This window comes from Cavia porcellus, unplaced genomic scaffold (assembly GCF_034190915.1).
Source record: "Cavia porcellus strain 051 isolate PalLab524CR breed Dunkin Hartley unplaced genomic scaffold, mCavPor4.1 scaffold_3, whole genome shotgun sequence".
NCBI lineage: Eukaryota > Metazoa > Chordata > Mammalia > Rodentia > Caviidae > Cavia > Cavia porcellus.
The window spans coordinates 102,010,741-102,034,420 of NW_026947486.1; the positions used below are offsets into that span (position 1 = coordinate 102,010,741).

General features: G+C 40.4%; 1 protein-coding gene across 1 annotated transcript in view; it reads left to right on the plus strand.

Moving 5' to 3' along the window:
- Slc9a6 (solute carrier family 9 member A6) overlaps window positions 1-8,540 on the plus strand; it is a 56,841-nt gene extending 48,301 nt beyond the window's left edge. Inside the window, exons 15-16 of the mRNA XM_063246448.1 lie at window positions 2,592-2,697; window positions 5,841-8,540. Coding sequence (XP_063102518.1) covers window positions 2,592-2,697; window positions 5,841-6,113 — 379 coding nt within the window. The 3' untranslated portion in view covers window positions 6,114-8,540. The remainder of the gene's footprint in view (window positions 1-2,591; window positions 2,698-5,840) is intronic.
- The last annotated feature ends 15,140 nt before the right edge of the window (window positions 8,541-23,680 follow it).

Here is a 23,680-nt window from a genome sequence, read left to right on the forward strand (position 1 = left end):
GAGATCCTATCTCAAAAAGACAAAAAAAATTAACTACTTGTAATAGTCTATTTACTAGATTTTTGCATTTACTTTTTGCAAGTACTTCAAAATCAAATTACTATATGGAAACAAGAATGCAAGTATATCTAGTATTGAGACTCCCATTAGGGAAAGAGATCCTAGCTCTTTAAAATTGTTTAAAGATTATATCATTGCTTTTGGCTTCATTTTCAGCATTTTGGACATAGGCCATTCCCATATCTCTTAAGGCTTTTTTGTCTCTCTGATTTAAACAAAATTTCTTAGTATTTTCTGTCTAAAGTGTTTTGTACATTTTCTGTATAATATTAAAAAACAGTTAAATGATCCTAATGTAGAGAAATAATAGAGAAATAGCTTATTTTCTGTATATTCTTATACAAATAAATATCAAGACTTACTTGACTCAATCCTGCCGTATAAAGTACTGCGTGACTAAGACCTGGTCATTATAATAACAAATGTGCTGGTAGAATGAGTTGATCCAGTAGTATACAGTGGACTATTTTAATTCTTACATATTTAGATAAGCATGTTTTATGGCCTAAGATAAGGTCTGTTTTGGAAAAAGTTCCTAGATCTTGTGCCCAGCAATCTTACTAAGTTCACTTAGGATTTCTAATAGTTTGCAGATTCTTTTTTACTTTCTGTATATATAATCAAATGATCTATGAGGAATGTTTTTCCCCTTTTCCAGTATCTTGTAAAACTCCCCGTCTTTGTGTCTTCTTTCACTTACTGAACCTCTCTGGTGCAATGCTGAACGTAATTGAAAATAGTGACATCCTTGTTTTATTCCTGACCCCAGAGAAATGTTTTTCAGCATGACACCAATACATGTTATGCTAATTATGGGGTTTTGGGGATGTCTTTTAATAAGTTAAGGATATTCCCCTTTATTTTTAGTTTTCTGAGAGACTATCATGAACAGGTACTTAGAATTACCAGAAATTTTCTGCTTCAACTGAGATGATTACTTTTTTCTCCTTCAACCTGGTACTGTGCTGATTTATATTGATGACTGTATATTGCTTTGCTTAGTCATGATGTTACCTTTGGTAAATATTATTTGGTTTGATTTGGTAATATTTTGTGCCTTATTTTTTGTGTTGTAGTGTGAACTTTTATCTTAACATTCTTGTTACATTTTTATAACAAGATTATTCTGACCTTTGTCAAACGAATTGGGAAGTACTCCCTCTTTTTCTGTTTTTTGAAGGAGTTATTACGAGATTGTGTTCTTTCTTCCTTAAGAGCTGGGAAGATTTTACGAGTGAAGCCATCTGGTCTTGTACTTTTTGTACAGGAAAGTCTTTAATTTCTTTAATAGATACAGGGCTATTTGGATTTTCTTTTCTATACTTTTGTCAAATAATTTGATAAGCTTTTTAAGGAATTTGTTTTTATGGTGTTAAATACTAAGATGTACTAGCCTCAGTACTACCCTATTCTATAGTTGAGAGAAACATAGTCATTTCTAAACTCAGTCATATCTAAACTCAGGATTCATTCTGATTTTGTAGTGACTTTGTTTGGCTAGATAATATATAAAGTTTGTTTATGTAGACTGCTCTAAATATGATTTAGAATTTAGTAATGTAAGACTACAGTAATTAAATGTTGTCTTTCTTATTTTTGATTGAGGATAACCTTAGGTTCTGTTCCTTTCTCCCTCAGCCTCTCCTTCTCCCCTTCCCTTTCCCCCTGTTCCCCTCTCCCGCTCTTTCTTGGTGGTTTTGGGGATGAACTCAGGGCATGGTGCATGCTAAGCAAGCCCTCTACCACTGACCCACAGCCCAGGTTCTCAGGTCAGAACGTGGGGAATATAGTATGTGTGGCTCTGTCCTTATTGCTCTCCTTTCTCGTGATTCTCTCTTTTTTCTTCCAAATACTATGCGTTGTCACATCTGTTTTTATCTATTGAAAAATAGGCAAATACTAAAATGAGTGTATACAGAAGAGGAACTCATGATACATAGTTTATTTAAATGTCTTGGGAATTGGCTTTCTTTTGCTCCATAGTATGACTTTATAGAGAAGAATCAACGTGATAGTGAAGTTTCAGGAAGCCTGCTGAACCCTTAAGAAGTGATCAAAAGTTTTTATTACTAGATTTTACTACTGGAGTATTTAGTCTCCTCTCTGACCACTGACATCATTATCCTTTACTTCCTCCCTTATTTCCTCAGTGCCAACTTGAAAGTGACCTTGTATTTTTTGGCTTTTAGTAAAGTCGGAAAAGCCAAATATACAGTGGAAGGGGCACATGATTTGAGAGCAAACCACTGTGGATTAGTGGATCAGTCCCCATTTCCATGTGTCACTGAGGCAGGTCTGTGACCTCTCTGAGCCTCATTGTCCCTAACTGTGAAATGGAAATGATAATAAGGCCTCCCTTTGCTGTCTCACTGCCATCACATGGTAATGAGATGAACACACATGTGTGAAAGCTCTTTGCCACCAAGACGGTCAGTCCACTGTGAGGGTAACTGTCGTCAGTTGAGTCGTTTGTTCAGATGCATGAAGAAAGGAGCAGTGATGAGTGCAGCTCTTCCTTAACCTGGGCACAGCTACCTGAAGCCTCTGCTGACGCACAGCGGTCCTCCCCTCACGACCACGCTCCCAGCCTGCTGCGGGCCCATTGCCAGGTGCCTGACCAGCCCCCAGGCCTACGAAGTAAGTGGTATTTACTCACCACCCTGCTTCTTCCACAGGTTAAGAGGGGCTTTCTGGTTTGGTTTTACATTGGTTTGGGTTTGGACCTTTGACGGAGAATTTAAATATGTTTTGTTCAACCACCAGAAACTACACTGAAATCAATAAATACATTTCACTGCCTTTGAGACATCTGTTGAGAACAGATGTAGAGTAGACCTAGTGCCTCATCTTACTGTAGGTAATTTGAGTAAGTCTATTTCCATGCTGGTTTTCAACTATTTGTAATTTGTGGCCTGAGCTCAGCACTAAATGTACGTGTTTTCATCTGTAGATGAAGGTGATTGGTGTTTTATTTGTTTCGTTTCATTTTGTTTTTGTGCAGTGTTGGGAATGCTACGTAGGGCCTCACACATGCTAGGCAAGTGCTTTACCACTGTGCTAACCTCCAGCCCCCTGAAAAAATTCTGATGATCTCCTTGCAATAGGGATTTTATTCATGCCTTCTACCTGGAAGATGTTAGGGAGAGTTTATCTGCCTTTCCTGTATTGCTAGGAGGCGTGGATCTATCTAGATACTCTTATCTAAAGTCTGTATTTTTTTCCGTAGCTACCAACCTATGATTGGTTATTAGGTAAATATTTTAACTTGGAAAAAAGTGAAAGATACGCTAACTAGCCACTATTCTAAATTGTAAATATTTTCATTTTTTAAACCTTTGACTCTAAACCAGCTCATGGGGGATAATCAGGGGCATCAAGAGGCCTAATGGTCTTGACCGCTAAGGTGCAACACTCAGAACCGTGAAGAAGGCCCACACTCTCCGGTTACCTGTCATCCCTTTGTTGCATGTGAAAGCAGGTCCGATAGAATGGGTAGAGCAGGGTGGACAGTGTTGGAGTGGTACCTGGACAGGGGTGGGAACACACCTTGAGTCAGTGCACAGTTCTGAATGACCAGACTGGGGCAGTGGGAGAAACACACCCCCCTCTTGGTGCCCAGGCTGCCCTCTCCAGCAGTCCCTGGGCCCTGGCAGTTCGTTTGGCCATGCAGAGGGTTCAGCCAGCTCTCCTCCTTCAGGCAGTAAGACTTGACTCTTTGACTCCAGAGTGCCACTTGCTATTACCCAAGTTAAAACGTGACACAGCACTGTCTGAGTATCCTGGGATGGTTGTGACAGTGTCTCTGGAACTGAAGGGCTTAAATGCCAGCAATCTAGTGTCTGGTTACAGTTCTCATTGTAGAGGGCTAAGGCGAAGGCACACACAGTATTGGTTCCCTCCAGGCCTCTCTTAGCTTCAGGGGCCTTGCAGGCAGCCTGTGGCATTCTGTGACGTACAGACACATCATCCCAGTCTCCCCACCCTCGTTTCTATGTGCTGTCCTCTCTGCGCACACACCAGATTTCCTCGTCATGAGGACATTAGTCACACTGGATCAGGGACCACCTTACTTCCAGGTGCGATCCCATTTCCACACAAGGTCGCATTTACAGGTGCTGAGCTTAAGGCCTTCTGCATCTTTGGGGGAGAATAAAAGTTTACCCCATAATGGCCATCAGACTTCATTTTTATATCATTTTTGTTATTAACTACTTTTTTAAGTTACAAAACTAATGTGCTCATAGCTAAATCCTTAAAAAATATGGAATATACCAAGTGAAAAATAAAATTTCCTTTTCTCTTGCATTCCCCAGAGGCAGTCTTTATTAAAGTTTTACAGTGGCTACGTCCTGTTATATTTTATCCATATAAACTCATGTGTATAGATGGCTTGTTTCATACACTATAGAGTTGTAGTGTGTGTACTGTCCCACTCCTCATTTTTTGCAATTACTGATACATCATAGCAGTACATTGAATCTGTTACCTTCTTTTTCATGCTGATATACCATTCCATCTGTAGCTATGTAGAAATTTATGTATTTGGTTTCCCATGGACAGACATTTAAATTGTTGCTTTTTTTTGCTATTACAAATAATACTGACAGTGATTGTATTTTTTGAATATCCTTTTCCATATAAATTTACTCAGGGATAAAAGTACTATATGTGGAATGGCTTCTTAAGGTAAAATTGTTGGATCAATTGTTGGAGCACTTTAAAATTTGATTAACACTGCCCCAAACTTCAACCATAATGAAGAGGTTAGAAGTTGATCAAGGGCCTTGCTGAGCTACGAAGGAACCACAGAGCTTTGTTATATTACTGCATTGTGACAGTGGTTAGACTTACTATTGTAACTAAATTAGGAGAGGATTCTATCTGGTTGGTGGCATGGCTTTATTTTCCAATTTACATTTGTCTTTGAGCATCTAGGGAAATTTCTAGCATCAGCAAATTTCTGATAGTAAAGAAACATAAAGAAAATAAAGCTTATCAGCAATGCCATCGTGCAAAGCTAATGTTGAATTTATTTCCATACTTTTCTGCGCACATATATATCTTTTTACCAAAATGACTCTATATTTTTTACTTTTTGCTCTTCTGTAGAACTTATTAAAGTTTACTGGTTCGACTTCAAAGTTTCCAGTCAAACCAGAACTTAGGAGCTGGGAGACAAGTATACAGTAAGGATTTGATATATAGTTCCCTGTGTGCCAAAACAGGGTAGGTGATTGGATGAGTTCACCTTCAGTCATCTACTGTAACCATGCACATACTGGTCTGTCCCTCCTCCTGCCCTGCACACTGGAACCCCCTTGGGGACAGACTGCTGAGTACAAGAGCAAGTGCTGCTGTAGGGAGAGGGCCAAGGGCACCAGCGCGCAGTAGGAGGGCTGCCTAACCCAGACCTGGAAGGTCAAGAAAGACTTGAGGAAGAGAGGCATAGGTGCTGGTCATGTGATGGAGGTGAGGAGGACAGTGTGTCAAATTGTCCAGTGGTAAAAAAAAAAAAAAAAGCCCCAGAGATCAAGGCCGCTGGCTGGCAAACAGTGTGGCCATTGGGGTGAGAGAGGTGGGTTGCGGTGGAAGATGAGGCTGAAGGGGCCAAGTCACACCTTGTCTGTTAAACCAAGGTGTGAGGGCTTTCGACTCCATCCTGAGGGCTAAGGACTTCACTGAAGAGCTCAAAATAGCAAATCTGCAACAGTTCCCCTATTGGAAATAGTTCTGGAATTTCCAAACAATTCTTAACCTTATTTTATTTTATTTGTGTTTAGAACCAGGAGCAATTGAAAGATGATGACTCTGATCTCATTCTGAACGATGGAGATATCAGTTTGACATACGGGGATTCTACTGTGAACACCGAGTCAGCACCGTCCAGCGCCCCAAGAAGGTTTATGGGGAACAGCTCTGAAGATGCCTTGGATCGAGAGCTTGCGTTTGGAGACCATGAACTGGTCATTCGAGGGACGCGCCTGGTTCTTCCTATGGATGATTCTGAACCCGCATTAAATTCGCTAGATGATACGAGACACAGCCCAGCCTAAGCTTACTAATACGTAGTTATTTGTATAATTTGCACATGTGATCGTGAAGAAATTTGTACTACCTAAAAAGTCCTAGTGCATGTCTCTGAATGTGTAAGCTATATAAATACTATTTATATGGCATAGAAAGAATATAAATATCCTGTACAAGGCAGACTGTGAGCAAATGATTCTTTTAAGTTTTGATGGCTGCACTATGTAGGCTGGATCTGTTAAGTTACTTTCACAGTGATGTTGTGTGTTCTGTTAGCTTTATGTCTCAGTTAAAGTATAAAAAGTGACAGATTTACTCTTTCTTATATTTACCTGACACTTATCCAGAGTACTGAGTTCTTGTGTTGTGAATTAAATTTGTGTGTGTGCGCGCGCGTGCGTATGTGTGTGCATGTGTGTGCGCGTGGTGAGGGAGGGAGAGGGACAAGGGGGTGTTACTTCCTAGGGAACCCAAGGAGGAGAGCTTCCTTTGTCGGGAAACTTCTGTTGATTGCTGCTGCTTTGGTTGTGACCTTTTTCTTTCCCTTTTCTCTGGTGGCCCACTGTGGTGCAAGGAACTGACAGCATTTTGATCTTCCCCATTCAGGTTGGGGAGTGAAGTGTAGGGGCCTTTCCCCCCTTGCTATGAAAGAACAGATTCATTGACCACCATACATTACTGTTCTGCAAGCAGGCTGCAAATGACCTCCAAGACCTTACTGCTTTGCTTCCAGGCCAAGACTGTAGGAGTTGGATCCAGCCGGCTTTGCCAAAGTACAGGTGTATATAGTTCAGGGCACTCGATTTACTTTTGCAGGGACTTGAGCAGGTGGAGAGGGAGCAGAGGGCAAGAAAGGAGTGAAGAGGATGTCAGAGGTCTCTCTTCCCAAATGTGTAAATATACCAGATAAGTTTAAATAAGAAATCTAATTGCTGCTTAATTTTTGATCATGTACGTTATCTGTATAGCAAGCCTTGTTGTCAGAAGTTTTTTATAACGTTTAAATTGCTGCTCTTTAGCAGTCAAACAGGAGCAAAATGTAAAATTTTTAAACTTACTGTGTCATATTATCATTTGTTAGTCTGTAGTCGATGTGAAAAGTTAATTTATGAGTCTGTGATCATCCCATACTACACCGAAGGCAGCCATAAGAGTAATATGCTCTGGAGCATTTATGGTAAGGTGGCTCCTTTGTGTGCACTGGGTATTGTTGTCTTCATTGTCATGTTATTTTTAGCATTAAATACCTAAGCTGCCATATGAGTTTTTATTTTTACAGTCTTCAAGGAAGAGCACAGAAAAATTTTGTGTTTCATATTCATAGTATGCAAGTGGATTCTATTTTGTAATGCTGAAAATACCTTTGTAATGCTGAAAAGTACATTGAACACTTGGAAGAGAAATACTTTTTGATGTTGATTCTGTTCATGACTCAGAAGAATAGTGTACACCCTGTGAATTTTTTTCCTCAGGTCTGTGTAGCATTGCCTTAAATCTTACCCAATTAGAAAATCATTTTATTTAATGTGATATTAAAATTATTCACCAAAAGATCCTTCCAAACAAAACACATACTTGTTCTCCAAAAGAGTTCTGTGCTATCAAAAACACTCCTTGAGATTTTAAGGGAATTTTCATGTTGTACCCTTTAGTGGCAGCCTTGACTGTTGGCATAGCCATTTGTTATGTAGTGGTAGCGACTTTCCTGCTATGCAGGACTCCCTCCTGTGAAGTGTACGTTTTATATGATGTGTGCCTCTTCATGCGGTAAATAATTTCTTGTTAATGTATGTTTGAGGGGCTTTGAATGTCAGCGTTATTTACCTACAGAGGTATTCAAGTCGTAAAAGGTTACACAATAATTTAACAACTACCTTTTTTTATTCTGTCAGGTTACTGAGCTCACTTTATGAAAATGGCTGTAAATACTTCGCATGACAAATTCTGTAACTTGTCTGTTTCAGCATGCATTAGGAAAATGATAACGCTTGAGTCCACTAAATCTGCCTTCAGTACTTTATCAAAGGGGAACCAAGCCTGCTGTGCGTATATCAGCATCTAGAAGATTCTCTTTGCCTCAAATCAATGTATACATCTCCATGCAAAGAAGAGAAAACCATCTCTGCTCAGACACCTATCGGCTCAAGACACCTGAATGAACTTTGATGAAGTACAGCCTGAGTTACCATCATGCACAAGTAGAACTGCTCTTGGACCTGTTTTCTGTTGTTTGCAGAACCTCCATGTTTGATTGACTTGAATGTTGCATCTTTTCAGGTTATTTTTAAGGTCTCATGGCATTTATCCTAGTTGTCTGTGTTTGGCAATGTGCTGTTGAAGTAATAGACTTTTAATCTTTATGTATTTTTTGTTTTCCCTTGGAGTACTTGGACAGATGTTATAGTGGTTTCTTTTAGGAAAAGCTGTCATTAAAATTACAGCCTTGCAAATAACCACTCACTGTATTGAGTCACTGCTTATTCTAGACAGACATAAAAAACGCTGACTTCATTTATTTTTTTACCTGTACACCTACTGGAAAAGGGGGCAGGCTGATGTTTTAAAAAGAAACAAAATCTCACAGAAATAGCCTTATGAGGTGGCAAAGTTTTGCTGCTTATAGGCAAGGTTGGATATATTTGCTTATGGTCACATTTGGACCATTTAAGAAATACAGGTGAAAGCAGTCGAATTCCGTTAGGAATTTGTAGCCTGTTAGCTCAGAAGCAGAGAATGTCATGAACATATTAATTCCATTATATGCTTCTGTATCCAGTTTGGGCAACTATTCCATGTGTGCTTGAAAGCAAGCATGATGACACAATCCTTCCTCTGAGTTAAAGATACGTCTCCCTTTTTGTACGTGTGATGCTTTGTAGGTTAATTTGGTGACAAGAGCTTTGTCTGGTTCATGGCACCAGCCATTCTCTGTTCAGTTTTGTCACCATCTACTCCAGCATCTTTGCTCACAGCCCAGTGAGATCCACAGGTAGGAGCTTGTATGCAGTAGGCTCTTTGCTTGAACTGACTCAGATTTTCTCATACAACACAGAAAGCCCTGCCTTGGATTTGAGCAGATGTGTTAGGTAACCCAGCACTGGAGTGGAAGCAAGTGAAAGTATAGTTATTTTGACTTTTATCAGAAGGCTCTTGATAAGAAGTACACCATCAAGATGATGCAAGATGAGTCTTGAAAATGAATTGGAAATGATAACAATGGTTCCCCTTCCTTTGTTTTTTTCAGTGGGGATTGAACCCAATTCTTGCCACTGAACTACATCCCTGCGCCCCTTTTTTATTTTGGGACAGGGTCATGCTGAATTGCCCAGGCTGGGCACAAATTTGTGATTCTCTTTACCTCAGCCTCTCAAAGTGCTGCAATTACAGGTGTGTACCACTACACCAAGCTTTGCTTCCCATTTTTGAGCCTCTCAGGTACAGGCTATGTGTATATAAGGTATTTTTAATCTATATTTTAATTCAGCCTTAACCATCCATGAGAGTACATTCCTTTCTGCCTTCACGGAAGAAATTGAGGTCCAGAGATACTGTCATATGTCTAGTTAGTCACAGAGGTAAGACTCAAATCCAGTCTGAATTTGAACCCAGGGCCTTTGCACCAAGCTACATCTCAGCCTTTTATTTTATATCCTGAGATAGGATCTTACTAAGTCACTACGTTGCCAAGACTGGACTCAAACTTGGAGTCCGGCTGTCTTAGCCTCCCAGGGTGTGGGATTACCAGTGGGAGCCACTATGCCCAGCCAAAGCCCAAATTCTCATTATTCTGTTAGCTCCATAGGCAGGTTCCACATTCAGTAATCAATCTTGAGAATAAGCAGGGACAGTGAAGGGAATTTCAGACTTCAGGCCTGCGACCTACCACCTGCTTATCAGGACAGGGTGGGGCACGGAGTTGCAGCTCTCTCCCTCCATTTGGTACCCTGTTGGTTGCAGGGCATGAGTTCCCCTGGTTAGGAGGGTTCTCCTGTTTCTAGCCAAGTACCTGCCTGTGTCTGATCTGGTCCATGGGTAAGGAAACGTGGCTAACAGCATTCCTTCACGCTCTACCCCCCAACCTTTCCAACCACAGGGCCATCTGCTATGGCAGAGCTTACAGTCATGAACAGTGGATTTACATCACATCATTTAGTGAAAACCCTGGAGTTTGGAGTTCTCCAGGCTCTGCTACTTGCTTATTGTGTAATACTGACCAGTGACTTGACATTAGCCTCTTGGCTTAAGCCCATCAAAGAGATACCTGAGAATTTACTTTGTGTTAACACACAGTGCAGATAGCAGCAAACAGCTGAACAACAGTCCAGGCTATCTGGAAGGGTGTTCTTCAGGAGTATGGAGTTCTTGGGGATCATTTAGGCAAGAAGGACCAATTGTCTTCTAGTAGGGAAATACTGGTCTTAAGTAATCAAATAACCTCCAATACAATAATCATAAGTCCTTTGATGGAAAAGTATAGGGCACTATATGAGGATACTATAATCTGGTGGTGCAGGAACCGGAGGTGATTTTCCTGATCGAGTGATATTTAAGCTTAGATCTCACAATGAAGGGAAGAGAAGTGAGGATGAGGGGCACTGGGAGCAATGTGGACAGTGACCTATAGTTAAATGTCCCACAAAGTAGTCCTTCAGTCAAGTTCTCTATTTAGTGACAGAAACACATGTCCTGTGCTACATACATACATGAATAAAACAGATGAGTGCCTACACTCATAGCATCTAAATACTAGTATGGAAGACAGTAATTAGGAAGCAATGCGCACAATGAGGAGTACCCTGAACAAAATCCGCGCCCTGTAGTTCCCTCCCCATCCTCCAGTTGTGCTGGGTCACCAAGAGGGCAAGTCCACCTCTTCATGTTGCTGCCTTCTGGCATTTGAGAAGAGAAGCAGGTGTGTCTGTCCTCAGTTTTTCTGTCCCCAGGATAAACAACCCCATTCCCTTTCTATCTTCCAAACATCCTTACCAGAACTCCAGTCTTCTCCATATGTCTTTTAATATGCCAAGACCAGTCTGGCTCGGTTTCCTAGCTGCACCACATCCTCATCTTGTAGTCAGCACAGAAGTCTGGGCCAGCACCCTGCCCTTGAGGAGTTCACATTGCAGACTGATTGAGCCAACTATAACACACCAAAACACCATATTGAGGAGAGAGAGAGAGAGAGAGAGAGAGAGAGAGAGAGAGAGAGAGAGAGAGAGCGCCATACCAATTAGTGAAAATGAGGATACATTCCAAATGGGAGTTGTGACAGTGAGTAACAGGCATGAGGTGGGGCAGCTTTAGAGGTGGCAGTCAAGAGTCCTTGCCTAAGGGGGCCCATTGAAACCAAGACTTGAAAGAGCCAGCCGCTGGGCAGAAAACAAAATAAGTGTGAAAAGTTCTGGTTCAGGGTATGTGCTCAATGAATGCTTGTTGACAGGGACAGAAATGTCCTCCTGACCCTGAATCATCCAGAGTTTGAAGTCCAGCATATCTGAATGGCAGAATCAAGAGACACCCTAGCCCTGCTTGCCACTGGGTATTTTTAGGAGGCCAGCTAAATTTTTCTGTGCCTGATTCTTTCTTTATAAAAATGATGACTGTTCACAGATTTGGTAAATATTTATTGAGCTACTATCATGTGCCAGGCACTGTGGTAGGTACTGGGTTGTGATTCCAGCCCCAAGTAGCTGCCAAGCCTGTTAAGGGATCAGATGATGTGATGTACATTGAAATATTCTGCCTGGGATTCAGAAGACTTTTGAAACCAAGGTTGAGTGTTCTGTATGGTTTTGCTGATGAGGTGCTATTTGAGTAAAATGTGGAAAACTCTGCAGACTGTGCAGCTCCCCTGGGCTGCTTTCCTTCAGAATCTTCAGTTCGGCAAGCTGGAGGCATCCCAAGTGGTTGTCACAGTGAAGATGGAGCTCAGAACTGAAGCTGTCATGGTGGAGTCTGAACTCCATGAGACCTGAAAATTTCTGGCCAATTCTGCCAACAGAAAGAACTGTCCTTTAATGTGAACCCCTATTGCACTCGCAGCTTGGGGATGTCCTGTTTTCTGTGTCCTGAATCTGCTTCTTTTCTACTTGGTGCCGCACAGTACCCACTAGGTCCTACCACAGAAACATGGTTATTTTGTTGTGCAAGTTATTTCTTTTGCAGTGATGGGAAAATGTATCAAAAGCTTTGTGAGCATTTCTTGGAAACAAGGTTTAATTTCTCCAGATTTGTTGGAACTGAAATGGGTTCACTGTGTGTTTCAAATACTAATCCTAGACAAATTGCTTGAGAAAGGTTCAATTCTTGGTTGCTTTGGGAGTCACGAGGCTTTATTGCATGATTTTGTTTTATTGTTCATTTGAATTTCCTATACAGCTGTGTTCCCATGTGGACTAAGCAGAAAGCAATATGAGGTGTTTTGTTCGTCTGAAAAATCTGGAAGACTTCTGTCTCAGATAATGGAAGCTGCCTGTTTTTTTCCATCTCAGATCTGGTTTGTTGTGAGAAAGGAAGGTGATAGCAATTAGACCCCCCAATTGTGCTACAAAATTGGTTTTTTAACACTTTCTCAAAACTGAACAAAGTCTCGTTTTCTAAGATGAACCAGGAGATTGATACTTAAAATATTTCTGTCAACTATTATTTTATTTACTGACTTCCAGTCAATAGGCACTGAGCCCCTCACCTGGACTAACCCCTGGGCCAGCCACTGGGGACAGGGAGGTGACTGAATCATGATTTCAATTTAAGGAGAATGCAGCTGGCTACCACGTTTCCTTGAAAATAATACCAAGTCAGAAAATAAGTTCCAGCATGATTTTAGAAAAGATATCCCCTGAAAATGAGACTTTAGATCTTTTGGAGCAGAACTTACTAAGTTTTAGAAATTTAATAAGTCGCAGGGCTCATTTTTCAGGGGATTTCTGAATTGCAAGAAGTTGTAAAACATTACAATTGTGTGAGCAGCATTAGAATGGTGCTGTCTTATGGAATTCCATTCCCTCATGTTGCTGCACGTGGTAGGCAGAACATGATCCTCTAATAGTGTCCACAGCTTAGTCCCTGGAATTTAGGAATATGTTAGGTTACATGGCAAAGAGAATTCAGGAATTAAGACTGCTAATTAGGTGATCTTAAGATGGAAAGTGTGTCCTAATCATCCAGATGGGCCCAATCTAATCGCGCAGGCCTTTAAAACTGGGGATCTTTTCTTAGAAGAGAGGTGACAGCAGAAGCAAAATGAGAGAGATGCAACAGTGCTGGGTTTTAAGCCCGCTAGAAGCTGGAAGAGACAATGAATAGATTCAGCCCTAGATTCTCCGAAAGGAATGCGGCCTTGACGATCCATATCTTTACCCCTTGGAGATCCTTGTCAGACTTTTGTTCTACAGAAGCTGTCTTGTTTCATGTCACTAAGTTTGTGGTGATTTGTTATGGCAGCAATAGAAAATGAACACACTGCCTTTGAGGGAAAGCGTCCTGGCTCAGTTACTATGGAGTGTGCCAAAAAAAGAGTGGACATCAAGAAAAGAAAAACTTGCATAAGTACTTCTATACTAAATTTATTGAGACGCCATGAGATTAATACAAGTTACTTTTGGCCTCTATAATTACAAGGGGTGCTCAAAGCTGTGGCCATTAGTTTCCAGACATTTAGTAGTATGGCAAACTACTGAAGTGTGTATACATTTTTGGCAGATTTTATTTTATTCTGAATGTCTGTTTTGCACCAGGCACTGTGTATGGCGCCTTGCAAACAGAACTGAGACAGTCCCACAGTTCCCAGCCTGGTCGGGGAGACCTAGTTAGTCAGGGTGTATGATCTTTTTGATGATTTGTCACATTGTTTGCCAGTATCTTGTTGAATATTTTTGTATCTATATTCATTAGAGAACCTAGCCTATAGTTGCAATTTTTGATTGGACTCTTGTCTGGTTTGGAGATCATGATAATGTTAGCTTCTGAGAATCATTTTGAAAGTGCCCCTTCCAGGGCTGGGGATTTAGCTCAGTGGCATAAGTGCCTGCCTTGCAAGCACATGGTTGTGAGTTCAATCCCTAGTACCGATAAAAAAAAAAAAAAGTAAGTGCTTCTTCCTTGTTAGTTTCTTTAAAAAATTTGAGGAGTATTAGCTTAGAGCTTCCCTGAAGCTATTGTAGAATTGGCTGAGAATGCAGTAGTTTCTGGGTTTTTCTTATTTGGTAGTTTTTTAAAATTAATTTTTCTTTTTTTAAATTTCTGCTTCAATTTCATTGCCTATTCTTGGATTGCTCAAGATTTTCAACTTTTTTTGGTTCAATTTAGGCAATTCATATATATCTAGTAGTCTTTCTGTTTCTTCTGAGCTCTCTAGTTGTTTGGCATATATATTTGTGGAGTAGCTGCTAATAATTTTCTGGATTTCAGCAGTGTCCACTGTGATTTCACGTTTTTCATTTCTAAATACATTAATTTGTGTCTGTTCTTTCTTTTTTTGTTAAGATTGGCTAAGGATTTTTCTATTTTATTTATTCTTTCAAAAAACCAGCTCCTTGACTCATTGATTCTTTGTTTTGTTTTGTTTTGTTTTTTGGTACTGGGGATCGAACTCACAACCTCATGCTTGCCAGGCAAGCACTTGTGCTGCTGAGCTAAATCTCCGGCCCTGATCATTGATTCTTTGTATTTATTTTTTTTAGTCTCCACTTCACTAATTTCTGTTCTGATCTTTATCACTTTCTTCTTTATACAAGTTCTGGGTTTGGATTTTTCTTGTTTTTGTAAGATATTAAGATGCATCATTAGGTTTTTGTGGTTTTTTTGGTACTGAGGATGGAACTCATGACCTCACACCTGTCAGACAGGTGTTTGTGCTGCTGAATTAAATCACTAACCCACATCATTAGGTTAGTTCCTTCGCCTTGTTCTATCTTTTCACCACTATCAACTTCCCTAATAGAACTTTTTCATTGTGTCCCATAAATTCTGGTATATTGTACTGGCATTATAATTTAATTCTCAAAACTGTCTTATTTCTTCCTTAATTTCCACTGTGACTTATTGATTATTCAAGAGTGTGTTATTTAATTTCCATATGTTTGCATAGGCTCTGACTGGGGATTTAACTCAGTGGCACAAGTGCCTGCCCAGCAAGTGCAAAGTCGTGAGTTCGATCCTCAGTACCAAAAAAAAAAAAAAAAAAAAAAAGGTAACATGTTTGCATAGGCTCTGTGCTTTCTTTTGCTATTAGTTTCTAGTTTTATTGCACCATTTTGATAATATGTAGGGTGAAATTTCAATTCTTTTACATTTACTTCAGGACAGTTTATTAGCTAGTATGTGGTCTATTTGGAGAAAGGACCAAATGTGGCTGAAAATAATGTGTATTCTGTCGTTATTGGGTGGAACACTCTGTATATATCTTTTCTTTTCTTTGTCTTTTTGAGACAAGGTCTCACTATGCAGTTCAGGTTGGCCTTAAACTCACTTTGTAGCCCAGGCTAGTCTCGAACTCGCAGCAATCCTCCTGCCTCAGCCTCTCAAGTGCTGGGATTACAAGCGTGAGCCACCATGCCTGGCTTATGTCTTTTCTTTGAAGGTTTGGTTTAACTCTGATATTTCTTTGTTTGGCTTTTTAAAAATTTAACCTGTTTATTTGTGATACTGCGGTATTGAGATCCCCTACTACAAATGTATTGAGGCTTATCTGATCTTTTATGTTCTTCAGAGTTTGTATTTTGAAATTGGATGCACCATGGTTTGGTGCATATGTGTTTGTAATCATTGTCTCTTCCTGTCGAATACTTCTATTAATATGTAATGTCTTTTGCCTCTTTCAATTAGCTTTGGCTTGAAATCTACTTTGCTTGAAAATAGGATGACTAGTTTTGCTTGTTTTCTGGTTCCTGTTGTGTGGATTATTGTTGTAGATTTTTTTCTTTTCTAGTCTATGGATTTCTTTTGGCATTAAATTAGTTTCATATATATAGCATACCATTGGATTTTGTTTCTTGATTCATTCTGCTAATTTTTGTCTTTTGGTTGGTTAGTTAAGACTATTGACATTGATATTTATAAGTGATAGATATTATTTGATATCTATCCTTGTATTTTCTGTTGCTATTTTAATTTTTTTTGCCTTCTACTTAATTACTACCCCTGCCTGATATATTCTTTTTATTGGACCTTTTGGCATTGTTAGATTCATTGTTTCCTTCTAGGATATCCTTAAGAATTTTTTGGAGTTTTAGTTTGGTGGTCATGAGTTTCTTTAGGTTTTCTTTATCATGGAAGTATCTTATTTCTCCATAAATTTTGAAAGAGAATTTTGTAGGATAAAGCAGTCTGGGTTAGAACTTGTTTTCTTTAAGAGTTTAAAACATTCATTTCATGCTTTCCTTTCCTTTAATGTTGTATTGAGAAATGTTTCTGTTGTTATTCTGATAGGTGTTCCTTTATAGATGATTCATTGCTTTCCATTAGTAGCCTTTAATATTCTGTTCTCATATTTCTAGTATTGTAATTATTATGTGATGTGGAGCATTTTTTTTTCTGATCATGGCTATTTGGGATTCTGCCATACTTGACTTAACTGTAGTTTTTTTTTTACACTTTTTTTTCTTTTTCCTTTTTACCGGTACCGGGGATCGAACTCATGACCGCCTGCTTGCAAGGCAGATGCTTATGCCGCTGAGCTAAATCCCCAGCCCCAACTTAAGTGTATGTTAAATTCTTTTTCCATGTCTGAAAAGTTTTCTGCTATTACTTGTGCAAATGGATTTTTAAACCCCTTTTGTGCTGTTATCTGTTTTTTCATTAATTCCAATTACAGTGGTACCTCAGTTCATGAACACTTTTGTTTGTGAACAATTTGGTTTGCAAACAAAAGTGTTAGGTAAAATTTTCTTTGTGAACTCTGCATTAGGTGACAGACATAGTCACGGCTATCTTTCCTTCATGAACACAAACGCAGCCATCTTTTCCAGAATCATGGAACAATTTAAGTTCATGAACTGAGGTATCATTGTACTCTTATATTAGACCTATTTGAGTCATTTGGAATCTATTGGATCCATTTTTCATGTTTACTTGCTGTTTTTAAGGTATCTGTCATACACTGATCTTTGATCACAGCCCTGTCTTCTAGATCTGACACTCTGTCTTCACATTGGTCACTTCTGCTACCTATATTTTTAATCATGATTTTAATCTCCTGGATTTGTTTGGAATTACTTATAAACTCCCATTCTCTTTTATGCTAGGAGTTGATGTTTTGTGTCTCTTTCTTTAGCCCCATTAACTGTTTGTTAGTGTCTTTGTTAGACTCACTGACAGCTTATTTCTTTACAGTCATTATGTGATTATAGTTCCTTTAAATTGACCAAGCACCTTATGAAACTCTTCTGCCTCCATTGATTCCCTTTCAGACCTATTTATTGTGTAACTTATGATTTCCTCCCCTGTTACAATTTTGAGGGGATTGGAGAGTTGTTGGTGGCATTTTTATTGCCTTGTCTTTTCATGATTCTGTTTTTGTTTGTCCGTTTTTGCTGAAGTTTGCAAATTCTTTGACCCAGTGCCCTGTTCTTTGGGAGTGAGCCACAGTATTGTTTATGAGCCTTCAGGCAATCCGGGCATTGCCATGGAGAGAAAACCATTGGAAACTTGTCTGTGGTAGTGAATTCAGTCACAGAAATAGTATCAAATGTCAATTGGATATTGACAAACGATAGGAACCACTCATGAACAGCCCTTTGTCCAAAAAGGACTCTAATTTTAGTGAAGATAGTTAATCCTCCCTTATATTGACCTTCCAAGTTCACTGATTAGAGCACTGATTTTAGAATGAGAGTACTGATTTCTGCTGGATGTTGGAAGTATGCCAGAGCTCAAATATACCACTAGGTTAAATACCCCACTAGGTCCTTCTGCAGTACTGCACCCTCTGATGATTACTGTGATCAGTCCTAGCCTCCCACTACATAATATAGGCCCTGTGATTTTCCTGTTTTGAGGCCAGTCCTCCTAGGAGATCCCAGGCTTTCTCTGTTTAGCTGTTACCTTCTCCAAGCCTATCTCCCAAGGATGTCTCTCACCCATTCTCTTTGAAAGTGCAACATTTCAGTCTTACGGTGAGACTCTTCTTCTGGATGTTGGTCTCCTCTTCAGTTAAATTGGTCTATTGGAGAACTCAAGTTGGAGAACCCAGGGACTGGGGGCAGGATGCTTGGTTCCAGAGTTCTATGGGCTTCAGAGCAGGTCCCTGGTGGGTCATGGCATTGGCTGGGGTCACAGAGATGCTTCCAAAGTCTTCTGGGCTTTGATACAGGTCCCCAGTGGGCCATAGCACCAGTTGGGAGTGGGGCAGGTGCTTCCCTTTAAAAACGTATATTCCTAAAAATAAATGTGCCTTACTTAGGTAAGAGAAGATGGAGCTGAAATGGCAGAAGAGCAGAGGGAGAACAGAACAAAGGGTCCCAAACAAAAACATCGGAAAGAGCACAAGTTTGACAAACACCCGGGTTTGTAAGCCAATCTTCCCTTATAACCTAACAACATCTGGAAGTTTTTGCTGTGGGTGGTGTCTGGGGAAAAATAATTGCTTTAACCAAAGTACAATAGATGAAGGAAAAATAGTCTCCTTACAAAAAAATCTGACAGCTTCAGTAGTATTCAGGGAATGATGGGTGGTGTTATCAGAAAACTGGAAAGCGCATCACGCTGCTTTTCAGCATTTCCACCACTGGTCTGGCCAGAAGGATAAAGATATATGTTTTGGGCTCTCTAAAATGCAGTCCTTAGCATTTTCCAGGAGGGCCAAGGGCCAAGGAATAAATACTGGATGTGGAAAGGAAGCCATGTCTGGTTGGCCAGACCCTTTCTGATTCTGGAGAGGTTTTAGTGCAAGCACAGACAGCTTCACATTTTCCCTTTTCCTGAAGGCTGTTGCGAGAGTTCCCAGCACGCCCGGCTGAGTGGCCAAACCCATCTGGTGTGCCCTGCTCTGACAATGTGCCATTTGCAGGCTACAATCACTGGTGCCTGAGGAGCTAGCTTGGAGAAAATCTGTGCCAAACAGCAAGGAGTAGCACAAACTTCTTCAAATATGCCCGAATACCAACATTTTAAAATTGATTTTTGCCTCAATAGAAGGAAATCAGCAAGTGACAGTGTAACTTATAAAAGAAAGAATACAGGCCTATATTAAGATGAAGGAAACATCTGGTTTTTGTTTTCTCAACTTTTATTAATTCATCTGAGGTGTGAGTCACCAACTCACCCAGCCAATATTTCCAAAATGCAGTCTTCCTTGCCTCCAGAGTAGTTGGGAAAAGCTACTTCAGAAGTACCCTAAAGGAAAGCTGATCCTCAGAGTGGTGCCATTTTTAAAACATTCAATGTGGGCCTGATCGGTATTTCCTTAGATTCCTTCCCCAGCAGGATTTCATTCCTCCACCCAGACACTGGAGGACTGACATGCTGATCCCAAATACATGTACTAACCCATAAGCTCCCAAAATGTACCCTTCACCTATAAAGACATTTTCATCAGGTCCCTTCAGTCTTTCCCAGGACAGGGTGGGGCTGAATGGAGTCCCTCCTCCTTCTAGGGTCAATAAGGAAGTAAAAGTTTCTTCTCTCTCTCTCCTCAATGTTTTCTTAAACCAATACCAGTCTTAACCTAGAAAGTGAGCTCGGGAGTAGACACCAAGGAGAGGAGGGAGAGTTTTGCTTGACACTGTCTAGGTCAGCTATTCTGCATCCTCACCTACTTCTCTGGATGCCCAATGCTGCATTTCCAAGATGGTTGTCCAGAGTTCGAAGTTGGGTGCAGTCCAGGACAAAGCTGGCTGGCTGGTCGATGTAATCATGGAGCCAGCCACTTTCTCTCATTACACTGTGCTCAGTACAGCTGAGCTGTACCCTTTCTGACTCATGGGGAAGGATGTCAATGGTAGCATTCAAGTGTCTACCTCTTATGGGAGACTAATGATTTGATTACTATTCCTCCCTCCCTCTTTCCTTCCTTTAACAGACTTTGAATGTCTCTCCCCTTAGGTACTGAAAATCAAAGACAAGTAAGACTGGCTCCTGCCCTCGAGGAATTCACTGGAGTGGAAGAGACAGACCTGTAATTAGATGTAATTGGATATAGAGTTTAAAGCTTTAAATTCTTAGTTTATAAATATATAAGACTGGGATGGTTAGTTTTTTTTTTTCTGTAGAGAACTCGATGCTATCTTTTCCTTATGCCCTTGATCATGATCAATAGCTTAGAAGTTAGACAATTTCTGTCTGTGAACCTGCTGCGCACTTTCTTTCCACAACCCTGATATATTAGAGAACTTTCTCTTGTTGTTAATTTAAGGGTTAAACAAAAGGGTAGCCTCAGAATCCAGGCCAACTATAAAATATCTTAGGGACAGTGATCCAATCCAATTGTCTATTAAATAAAGCACAAAACAGATCTCAAATATTTAAATGATATGACTGAACTTGGAAAATCGTGTCCACCCTGGTAATTCAGGACAGACACTGCCAGCTTCAGGCTCATTACTCTTAGTCTTTGGGTAATGTCCCTGGTAGTAAATGAAAACTCCAATTTTCATAAAAACATGATGTCATTGGTGTACCCTTTCCTCTATTCCCTATCAGATTGGATTTAGATATAACACAGGCAAGAGAAACAGGGTAAATAATCAATTAGTGATGTGTTTGAGCCAAAGGGAATTATTTTGACAGTCTGTTCTAACCAGGCAAGCTGTGTTTCCAATAAAAATTTTATTAGGTGTTATCACAGATGTAAATGTTTCATAAAGATATCACTTGAGTTGTAAATCATATACTTGAATTCATTCTAAAGTCACCTCATTAAGTACTAAGGAAAACTATGTCTTTCACATAAATCTCAGTCTCAAGTGACTATAAAAATGGAACAAATAATAAAATACTGAGATCAAGCCTCAGCCTCCTATGGCTGAACTTTAAGAGACTGATAAAAACATTAAATTTTCCCTTATGTCTTTCTGTAATGTTCCTTTCCAGATCGTCCTTTTCAAGAGTTTCATTATCTTCTTAGGTCCATCAGATTCTTCAGAGATATTAGAACAGGTAACTTAAAACAAATGAATGAATGAAAAAAAAAAAGACACCTTTGATTTATTGAAGTATGATTGGAAAACTATAAATTTTATCTCTTCTTGTATACCAGTTTGTGAATTTAAAAAAATGCATACAAAACAGGGTGTGGTGGCACTCCTGTAATCCCAGCACTCGGGAGGCTGAGGCAGGTGGACTGCTACAAGTTTGAGACCAGCCGGGCTACACAGTGAGACCAAGGCCAGCCTGAACTGCATAGCGAGATCCTGTCTCAAAAAGACAAAAACAATATGCCTAGAGACATGTAACCATCACCACAATGAAGACAGGGAACATTTCCGTCTTCCCAGCGCATTCCCCACATGAGTTTGTGAGTTAACCCTTTCATTGGCCCCAGGCTTCTGCCAAACATTGACCTGTTGGTTTTCTGTTTCCATAGTTTCGCTTTTTCCAGAATGCCATGGAAGTAGAATCATAAAATATAGCTCTTTCGCTTCTGAAATAACATTCTTTTTCAGGTAGTAAGATAATATATAAGCCTTGTGGGATATTTAACATATTTAAGAAACGAGGATACACAAAAACATTTCCCTGCAATGAACATGGGGGAGCAGGTGTCTCTTTGACATCCAATTTTGCTTCCTTTGGGTATATACTCAGACATGGGATAGCTGGATTATATGGAAGTTTCCTCTTCAAGTTTCTGAGGGACCACCATCCTGTTCTCCACCATGGCTGGACTAATTTACTTTCCCACCAACAGTGTGAAATGGTTCTCTTTTCTCAGCAGCAGTAAGCAGAACAGAGGATTTTAAATGTTTTACCCCAAAGAAATGATAAATGCTTGAGGTGACCGACATGCCAGTCATTCTGATTTGATCATTAAACAAGATAGCCATGTATCCTAACTTCACACCGGATTTATACCATTCTCACGTATCAATTAAAATAATTAAAAATAAAAAAATCCTTCCCACTGGTAATCACTGTTAATGTCTTGATGTGTTTCAAAGCTTGTGTGAGCAGCACATAAACTAAAGTCAATGTGTTTCACTCTTATTTTACTCTATATGCGCCTGAACTCATCTACATAGAAACCAAATACAGAAAAGTTTTTTCTCTGTATAGGGTGAATGTGTGAAAAAATGTTGGAAAAATGTTGGAAAAAATAGATATAAATGGTGAATTGCTAAGAATGGAATGAATGAATGAACCATCCAACAAACAAACCAAGATCAATCATTTCCTTTACCGGCCTGGCAAGTGCCATTCATTCTTTCTTCTTTGCTCTACCATTCGAAAAAGAGGAAAATGTGTTTGGGAACATCACTGCAGGGCCAAACACACAGGGGGCAAAGCTTGCTTTCAAATGCCTTGGCGTTTCTGACTCATGCCTGTACTGACCGGCAGGATCGCCTAAACTGCTTTTCCCGTGGCTGTGGCAGGCCTCACTCATCGCCCAGGGGAGCCGGGCCCATGTGATCTCAGGGAGCCTGTGAGGTGCAGAGAAGGGAGCTGGCAGAGAGGGGAGGGAGCAGCCTGCTCAGAGCTGCTGATGGGCTCGCAGGCTCCTCATTAGTGTGTGCTTCTCAACGGCAGACCGGAGCGCCAGCCCTGCCTGCCCTGCTGCGAGGTTGGCGGAGTCTGAGTTTAAGAACCAAGGTGAGGGTGAGGAAGGGGAGAAGTGAACCGAGCAGCAACCACTCTTGTTTTCCTCTTTGCTCTGAATCTTTGGCTATTTGGCACAGATATTTATAACAACAGGAGTGATCCCTTGTGGAAGCTTCTAACCTGGGCCAAGCACAAGGTTAAGCCCTTCACATGAGCTGTCTCACTGCACCGTCATGATCCATCTGAGCTAAACATCATTAGAGTCATCTCTCTTACAAGCAAGGAAGAAGCCAAGGACCAGAGAGGTTCAGTGAATGCACAAAGCCACACAGCAACTTGCACAGTGCCAGGGCTACAGCAAACATCTTATCAACAGTAGCTGTTATGGTTAGCATGAGTGTTATTCATTATAAGACATGACTGATGACAGTTGGCTCAAAGCAGACCCTGGGCTCCAACACTTGAAGCAGCCTGGGAGATGCAGATTCCCAGAGGTATCCTGGATCTCATGGGCATCTGCTCTATGGGGTATGAGGAGCCTGATTTCTTTTTCTGCTTCTTCAAGAGAGTTGTGAACGTAGCTCCTTGGGTGGTGAAGAAAATGATGCCATGCTTGGGTTTGGCTCCTTCTTGGTTCCCACAAATGTCCTTAACATTTTCCATTTTCTGAGCGCTTTTGTGAAACAGCTCTGATGTGGTTGACAGGATTTGCAGTGAGAGCCAAGTCAAGCCTTCCTCTGGAGGAAAGCTGGAAGCCTTTAAGGATCTTGTCAGTGCTCACACAGCCCACAGCCTCTTGATCCGTGTGGCCCAAGGCCGAGGCTTCCGGGGGTCAGCAGCTGAGCACAGTGCACTCATTGATTCCCAGGCCATTTCTTAGGGTGAGAAACCAGCACCCTGT